The sequence below is a fragment of the Neomonachus schauinslandi genome, chromosome 9 (genome assembly GCF_002201575.2).
Source record: "Neomonachus schauinslandi chromosome 9, ASM220157v2, whole genome shotgun sequence".
Classification (NCBI taxonomy): domain Eukaryota; kingdom Metazoa; phylum Chordata; class Mammalia; order Carnivora; family Phocidae; genus Neomonachus; species Neomonachus schauinslandi.
The window spans coordinates 85,203,763-85,212,962 of record NC_058411.1 but is presented as its reverse complement, the minus strand read 5'-3'; the positions used below and the strand labels follow the sequence as shown (position 1 = coordinate 85,212,962).

Sequence of the window (9,200 nt, the reverse complement as noted above, 5' to 3'; positions counted from 1 at the left end):
CTCTCTGGCCTGGCAGGTCAGAGAGCACAAAACCACAACTCTAGATTCCCATGTGCCTAGGCAACTCCTCAGACTAAACTCAAAGGCCCATAGGAGTCCCAGGGGACATGGTGCCTGCCCATATACCCACCTGAACCCTGCTGGTTGGAGATGTGCTCAGAAAGGACTGAATTCCTTCCACTCCAGTGGAATCAGGAAATCCAGAGAAACCCAGAGACAGCACCCTGCCTGGTCCTTAATAAAAATAAAGTTTCTATTGCTCTAAATAAGACCTCATATATGGTTGCTTAAACAAGAATAATGTTTATTTATCTCTCAAGTAAAAGTTCAAATTTGTATGGTGGCTCTGACTTGCAAAGTTGTCAGTCTCCCAGATTCCTTCCATCCACTTGCTCCACTATCTCTAGGATGTTGCCCTATTTAGATGATCCAAAATGCCCATGTGTGGTCAACGAAAAATTGATTGTAAATTGATTACTATAAGAAAAAAGGAAAAATTGCTTTGAGGACAACCACTAGTCTCTGGCACAATATGACAACCAAAGTCCAGCCCTGAAGCATGAAACTAAAGAAATCAAAAAGCAGTCTTATAGTGTGTGAGAAATGAAAGAGTTTTTTATATACTCCAGAGAACAATTTTTAAAAGCAGCCTTTTTGAGTCCAGTGTATTGGATGCCAACAACCCATAGTTTCTGCACGAGGACGTTTCCGTGCCAAGGGTTCTATCTGTCCTGAATGACACAGCACACTTCATATATAAATGCGGTGGTACTGATAGCAGTTGAGTTTTTTCAAACAAACTGGGCATTTTTTATTATATTTAAGGGAAGTGCAGAGGCACCGACTACAGAAGATGTGGCCACATTCTGTAGAGTAAATGTGTCGCCTACTCAGTTCAATCTCCCAGTACCCATCCATACAAATTCGACACTGGATATAGCCAGGTAGTGTGCAACTTAAAGTTTCTTCTTCCAGGGCATTATGACAGGTACTGTTGGTTACATACACATCTCTGTTTCTCATCAACTCCTCCTTATCACTGCTCACCACATAGCTGCCAATTTGGCCTTGGGGTGACCTTGTATTTCCCCCTGGCCACCTCCTTTCTTCAGTAATCACAACAGAGTCATGGCAAGTTAGGTCAATCACTGTAGGTTCTAGGGATTCACAGGTGAGGTCAACTATTTCATCACTTTCCCTGAGATCTATCAGTTCTGCTTCTAAGACTATCTCAGGAGTTGGGCCTCCTTCCCCAGCTGTATGGAATTCTTGGGTTTGTCTGGAATTCAGCATGCTACCGTAGCACATTCTTATATTCATTATGCTTGTTGGATCCAGTCTTCAGAGAAGTAAGTGATCTGTACCGAAGTTTACAGTGACTGTTCAAGTGCCCAGTGTCTCACAGCTGTTGGTCAGTTACTCTCTGACTTACATAAGAATTTAGAACCCAGATATTCTGGCATATTTGAACTCTGATTCTGGTTCCTCCTGTCTCCACCTCCACAACTGCTGTGTTCCCACGTGGGTGGGTATAGGTTTGTGACTTTCAAGACAACTCAATCTGAATTTTTAACTGAAAAAAAAAAATAGACAAAAATTAAGTTTTGGTAATATACAAAGTAAGATTGATAAGCAGTGTAAAATGGATAGATATCCAGAAAAAAATGTGTACTCAAAATATTTTGATAGTTATGCATTTAAACAAAGTTTAAACTTTTGTCTTTCTGCATTCTATGTCCCGATAGCAGTGGGAAGGAAAAGCCCAAAGGGCACTGACATGAAGAAAAGCACAAAATCACTGCATACCAGGGCACCTAAGTGGTGTAGTTGATTGAGCATTTCGGCTCAGGTCGTGATCTAAGGTCATGGGTTTGAGCCCCGCACTTGGTGTGGAATCTGCTTGGGACTCTCTCTCCCTCTGCCCCCCCACCATTCATTCTTTCTCTCTCTCTCTCTCAAATAATAGGTGAATAAATCTTAGAAAAAAAAAAATCACTGCCTACCAAGAAAGGGTCACTACTGCATCCAAGATTCAGTGTGAGGATCTCAAGGAAACACTTTTTTTTTTGAGAGAGAGAGAGAAGTGGGAGGAGGAGCAGAGGGAGAGGTTGAGAGAGAATCTTAAGCAGACTCTGTGCACAGAGCCTGACTGGGGGCTTGATCTCAAAGCCCTGAGATCATGACCTGAGCCAAAATCAAGAGTCGGACACTTACCTGACTAAGCCACCCAGGCACCCTGGAAACACTTATTTTTTACAAAGTAAAAATGAAGAGACCAAGAAGTTCTTTGCACATTTGGGTTTCTAATAGCAAATAAGAAATGAACCATTTAGTCCATGCAGAGGTTTATCTTGCCCAGCATTCCCTTTCTAACAGAGATATCAAGAAGAATTTTCTTGAAGAGTTTTATCCCAGATTCTGTTTTAGAAAAGAGGGGATGGAGTTCAAGCATTTGCCATAGAGAGACTTGGTTTGAGTCTAGCCTCTGTGACTTTGGGCACATGATGTAGACAGTTAAAGTTCTCAAACCTCAGCATGTAAATCCTTTCTAAAAATTATTTTGTAATTTAAAAAATAATGCATCTTCAGTCCTCATTAGGGAAATGTAAGTTAAAGCCATAATGAGATACCATTTCACACCCACTGGGATGACTATAATTTAAAAAATAGATAATATGAAGTGTTGGTGAGAATGTAGAAAAATTGAGATTCTCATATAGTGCTGGTGGGAATGTAAAATGATGCAGCAGCTTTGGGAAACAGTCTGTCAGTTCCTCAAAAGGTTAAACATAGAGTTACCATATGACCCAGCAACTCCATTCCTAAGTGTATACTCAGGAGAATTGAAAACTTCTGTCCAATCTGAAAACTTGAACATGAAAGTTGATCACAATATTATTCTTAATAGCCAAAAAGTAGAAACAACCCAAATGCCCATTAACTAATGAATGGGTAAACAAAATATGGTATATCAATATAATGGAGTATTATTCAGCAGTAAAAAAGAATAAAGTACAGATACTTGCTATAATATGGATGATCTTTGAAAACATCATATTAGGTAGTAAAAGTCAATCACAAAAGACCATAAGCTGTGTGATTCCATTAATATGAAATGTCAAGAACAGACAAATCCATAGCAACAGCAAGATGAGTGGTTCCTTAGGCCTGGGGTGTTGAGGAGAAATAGGAAGTGACTGCTAATGGGTACAGAGTTTCTTTTTGGATAATGAAAATATTCTAAAATTGAGGTGATGTTTGCACAACTCTGTGAATACACTAAAACCCACTGAATTGTATTACTTTAAATAGATGAATTGTATGGTTTGTGAATTATATCTCAATAAAGCTTTTACCAACACAAACTCATAAGCTGCCATATTGAAATGTTACACAAAACAATATGACACAATCTGGATTCAGACACAAGCCCTAGAACCTGGTGGGGAAGTGTGGGGTCCTAAAGGAAAATGGCGAGGAGGGCACCCTGAGGAAGGCACAATGCTCAGGGCTCCACCTGAAGCGTCAACCTACTTACCGAGGCAGTTCTTTTAGACCCCACAGACCCCTGCTTTTCACCAGATCACCGCCCTCAAGTATTTGCCTTCTAGGACCGGCCTGCTCCTCCTCCTTCACGCTGTGCCCAGGGAAACAGAACCTTCAGGTCGAGGCTGGGCTGCCCCGAAAAGCAGCACCCACCACCACCGACCCCACCCACGTACCCCATCGATGACTTCGCTATTTTGTCCTGTCCAGCCTGGTTCTGCCCAGGGAACTATCCAGGGAGAATGCGCTGGAAGCGTGGGTTCCAGCGGCGCGCCACTTTCCGGCCTCTCCGCTGCTTCCCTGTCGGGTCTGGACAGAGCCTGAGCGACCAGAACCCGGGTGCCTGGCCACCCTGGGCCCGGAAGAAGGACCGAGGAGCTGCAGAGCCAGGGAGAGCCTGCGGATGGAGAGAAGCAGAGGGAGGGGGCGGCACGGGACGGGGAACTCACCGTGAACTCGCTTAGGGTGGCGGCGGCGCTCAGCGAAGAACAGCCAAGGTCGCGAAGCGAGGGGTCTCAGCGCAAGTTATCGACAGGACCGTGGAAAGCACTGGGGGTTTCCCTCCTTTTGACCCACTATTTTAGTTTCTCAACTGCCCAATCAAAACCCGAGTCCATGGTGGCTTGTCACCAGTCTCTGGGCGGAAAGCTATGTTCTAGGTTAGAAAAGGGGAGTTTCCCCGTCCTTAGTTTCGTCCCTCTGCGGGCTTCTGCTTTCTGAGAAAAGAGGAAGCACTGGATTGTTGTTTCTTTCCCCTGATCGTTAGATCAGCAACTCCCTACTCTCTAGAAAAGTGGTTCTCATTCAATAGAGATAATGTGCCTCTCTAAAATTTTGGAAATTAACAGGGCTATTTTTAGTCGTTCCAATGATGTGGTCACTATAGGTATATATATAGGGGCTGAGAGGGGCCCCAGCTTCCCCATGCACACACACACATTCTCTCTGTCTCTCTCAGTGAATGGAAACCTGTTTATAATCTGGTCTTTACAATCACATATAAAAATGTGTTTTATTTTCCAATTATTTTATTTCTTGAATATGTATTAACTATTCAGTTAATACATATTAACAGGCCAAGACTGTTACCAAACCAAAGTGGGCCCATTACTTGAGTTATAGACAGAGACTACACCAAATGGAGTTGCCTCAAGGTCAACTTTATTTGTACAGACAGGGAGATCATGCGGAATCATTTCCACAGCTGCATCCCCCTGAACAAGGGAAAGCAGGCCTCTTTTATTAACTTTTGGGATATTCAGAAGGGGATTTTAACATTCCAGTGAGGTTGAGGTAACTGCCACACTTTCTCAGTCATCTGGGCAGACATCTTCCTCAAATGTTTCTTTTCTGTTCCAGTTAGTTTGTTTCTAAAAGGTAAGATTGACAGCTAGACAGAAGCTTCTAGAAGTTTAGTTCCTACAAGGTAGATGGGCAAGCAGAAGTTTCTACTTGAGATTTTCTGAGGTCAGGGGGTCAGGCTGGTGATAGGACCATATACACTGAATTTTCCAGGAATGCAACTACCAGACAACTAAAAGGAAGATGTGTTTTTGGTTTGCTTTTTGTATTTGGAATTTTACCTGTAGATATTCACTGTTTTAGAGGAGCACACCACAGCCAACAATACCATATCGGAATCTGAGCCGTCAATATAGTGCAACTCTCTGTCTTCAGTGTCATAGTTTACAGAGATCCTAGGCCAGTTGCAAGCATCTGGCACTTCTTACATGAGCCAGTGCAGCCAGGCTAGAGCATTCACCTACTAAATTGCTTAGCCTTCACAATCGAATTAGTAAAGGGGTACCATTAAAGATCTTGATCTCCTTAAAAGGAGGTGTTGGGGAAAATGAGGAGGGGGAGTTGGATCTGATTGGAGTTAAAACTTCTAATCTACAATGGAGTCCTGGGGCCTGTGCCCATCAGTCTATCAAGCCTGAGCTTGAGTACTGGACTCCCCACCCTAGAAATCGAGCAGAGAAGGCTCCTATATACAAATGACCTGCTTACTGTGCCGTCACCAGTTAGTGGCAGAACCCTTCATTTTACAGGTAAGAAAACTGAGGCCAGGAAAAATTAGGAGATTTGAAAGAGGATGAGCTGTGACAGAGGCAGGACTAAAAGCTCCTGGGAATGCAGTTTGTAAATTCTCTGAGCAAGATCATTCCCAGAAATCCTGAGGCTGCCAGAAGAGAGCAGGCTTCCCTTTGGGGAACTGTCCAGAATGAGGAGGACTTTTACCTAAAGCGCTCCATGGAAAGAAGTGAGGCATGGTTTCTTTTTTTCACCAGTTAAGTGCCAAAAATTTTCCCTTTTATCCCTTTGCTGTGGTTTTAGGTAATTTTACTTACTGTAGGAAGCTATGAAAATAAATAACCACTGCAAGTAAAAGCAGTTGCCTGGAGCTTTACATTTTATGGAGCTCTTCTCACCACCATCTCCTTCTCAGAATAACACTTGAACAGTGCCTGGCGTGGAGGAGATGCTCCATATTCATTGAATAAATGATTGATCGAATAAGTGAACAAACTTTATGATGTAGGAATAATTATCCCATTTTATGGATATGGTGACAGAGTCAAGCCAGTAGTAATGGTTTCTCCAATTTCTTTTGTGGAATTAGAATTCAGACTCCGGTCTGAGTTCAGTGGTATTCACACTTTAATGCTAGCCCCTAGAAATTTGGAACTTTTAATGGAAGTTAGGGACTGCATGTGTTGTGGGCCCTGCAGAGGAAGTTGACAGGAAACTCTCAGTAGCCGACTGGTGCCCCACCCAGACCCTATGAACCCATACCCAGCTTTTTGATATTTTGCTGCTAACAACTAGCACCTGCACATTACCCCAGCCCTGCAGATTACCCTAAGGCACTGGAGTGAGCTGGAAGTACCTGGGAATTTTATGTTTCAGCCCACAACACACTCTGCAGCATATAGCCAAAGACAGGCTGATGTGAGGTGCCAAAGCCCAGCTCCTTTGCTTCAAGACAGAACTAACTTTGAGGGGTATTCCTTTGTTTTAGAGCTCCCATGGGACCAGGCTGAGTGTGGGACTTCTGAAATCACCCCTTCACTTGGCTTCTCCCCATTCCCTCTCCTTCATTCCCCCTCCCCCAAGTCCGTTGTTGATTTCTCCTGGAAGCCCTGTTTTTATAAGCCACATATACCCAAATTCTGGAGTCGGGGCCTGCTTCTGCAAGATCTCAACCTAACATGCTCCCTGACTCTTCAGATGATGAAAATGGCATGCACACTTCCAGACAGTAAGGATGCCTAGGAAACCCCTTCAAATAGCACTATGGCATTGTGTGGCAGCAAGAGTGCTCTCTGTTTTTTCTAAATGAAACAGTAAAAAGAGGAAGTGGCCCGTGGGGGTGGGGAAGCCTCACATTTATTGCGGTCTTCAGTTAGGCCTGTCTGTTATAAAGATAGAAATATCTTCTTCGTTTCAAAGACTTTTTAATCATAGCAAGTGCTTGATGCATGACTAAATTTTTTTTCTTAATTCTATTTACCAGGGTTTTTTTTCCTAACTGAGGTTTATCTTCCTTCTTATTGCTCTCCAAAGTATCAGAATTGTTTTTAATGCATGAAGTTTCTAATCAAACTGCTCAGATATCTAGGACCCAAATTGGTTAGTCTTTGATTTTTTTTCTAAAAGCCTAGAGTCCAAGGAGACAATTTCCCCGCCAAGCTGGGTGGGGCATGGGGAATCCCAGGGTGGTGTGCCAGCTCAGAGGTGTATATATTTGCTGTCAAGATTTGTCTGCTAAACTGCATCCTCGCTGTGTCTAAGAACAGGGGCATCAGCAAGAATGGGGACCTGCTGTGGCCCTCATTCAGGAATGAGTTCAAGTATTTCCGAAGAATGACCACATCCTCCTCAGAAGGTAAACAGAATTTGGTGATTATGGGTAGGAAGACATGGTTCTCTATTCCCGAGAAGAATCGACCTTTAAAGGACAGAATTGATTTAGTGCTCAGAGACCTTGAGGAGCCCCCACAGAAGCTCATTTTCTTGCCAAAAGTCTGGATGATGCCTTAAAAGTTTTTGAGCACCAGAATTAGCAAATAAAGTGGACATGGTTTGGATAGTGGGAGTCAGTTCTGTTTATAAGGAAGCCATGAACAAGCCAGGCCACGTTAAACTATTTGTGACAAGGAATGTGCAGGAATTTGAAAGTGACACGTTTTTTTCCAGAAATTAATTTGGAGAAATAAAAACTTCTCCCAGGTGTTCTTTCTGATGTCCAGGAGGAGGAAGGCATTAAATACAAATTTGAAGTATATGAGAAGAATGATGAATGTGAAGGTGTTCTCTGATTTATTTCAAGTTGCTCCCCCTCCCCTCCAAACAATTGTATATGTTAATAGTAGAAAAAAAGAGTATTGTTGACTTTAGGTCAATGGATAATTATTTCTAAACAATGAGTATATATTAATTAATCTTAATTAGACTATAGTAAAGATCAATCTTATTTAGACCATATCAGATGCCTTTTGTGAAACATTTCTTGCTATAACAGTATGATGCCCATCAAGGATCAGCCCCTGCCTAGGGTAGTATATCTACCAAGAGCCAAAGTGAGAAAGTCCCCTGATAGCATGAGTTGAAACCAGGACCTACAGAGATAGGACTAGACAGATTTGTTCAAAGGTCAGAGATGGATTATAAACAGAAGAGCTAGAACTCAGATATTAAATGAAAATTAGATCAAAATAGGGATTATGAATTCTCTATGCATATCACACTTCTGAAAAAAAGTTCTGATTGTTCGGACAGGGAATCAGTAAGTTGAGAACTCTGGCATATTCCATAGGGATAGTAAAGAAGTCAGTAGGACACTACCTTTTTGAAGGTTTAAAGAGAAGGTTGAGACCTCTAAAAACTGTTTCTGATCTTCAGTGAGATTCCATGGGACATTACAATGATAATTCTTTACAAAAAAGAGGAATCTAATAACAAGCATATGGCTAAAATTAGAAATTGAAAAGGCAATGAATTGAAAATAGATAATGCTAGAAACCAAAATTATCAAGTTGGAAACTAAACTAAATTTCACTGAATTAAAAAATGAAAATTAAAAAAAAAAAAAAAAGCCTAGAATCCAAGGAGAGATAAAGCTGATTTTTGCCCCTAAAACCTTAAAGGCCACATCACAGACAAAATATTTATTTTATTAAGGAAAGACCTTGAATTTGTCCTCAAGAGCTTAGGGTATAAGCAATGAAGTAAAAAGCAACAGCCCGAAGATATTGGGAGAGTGATTGTACACAAACACTGGAAAAGACAACATTTGCCAGTGCCTGTATTGTTTCCATGTATGCCCTGTTTTCATTAGGGAGAATGAAAAAAAAGTGAGATATAACAATTATTATTTTAAAAAAATTTAAAACAAACATCATAATAATAACAATGACCATTTCTTATGTTTTATTTCTTCTGACATTATCAAAATATAATTTCAAAAACTAGACATTAAACTAAATAATACTTTTCCAAAGCCATGTTCTTGGGAATATGTACACTCAGTGCAATGTTGCTTTCCTTCCTTCCTTCCTTCCTTCCCCACTCCCTTCCCCCTCCCTCCCTCCCTTCCTCCCTCTTTTTCTTTCTTTCTTTCTTTCTTTCTTTCTTTCTTTCTTTCTTTCTTT

General features: G+C 41.5%; 1 protein-coding gene and 1 pseudogene across 1 annotated transcript; one reads left to right on the top strand and one right to left on the bottom strand.

Moving 5' to 3' along the window:
- Positions 1 to 300: 300 nt before the first annotated feature.
- On the bottom strand, positions 301 to 1,331 carry LOC110585360 (E3 ubiquitin-protein ligase RNF4-like). Its single transcript, XM_044918193.1, has one exon. It carries the CDS (start codon positions 1,318 to 1,320, stop codon positions 751 to 753), a length of 570 nt encoding a protein of 189 aa, XP_044774128.1. The 5' UTR covers positions 1,321 to 1,331; the 3' UTR covers positions 301 to 750.
- A 5,427-nt stretch (positions 1,332 to 6,758) lies between these two features.
- Positions 6,759 to 7,868, top strand: LOC110585574 (annotated as a pseudogene).
- The last annotated feature ends 1,332 nt before the right edge of the window (positions 7,869 to 9,200 follow it).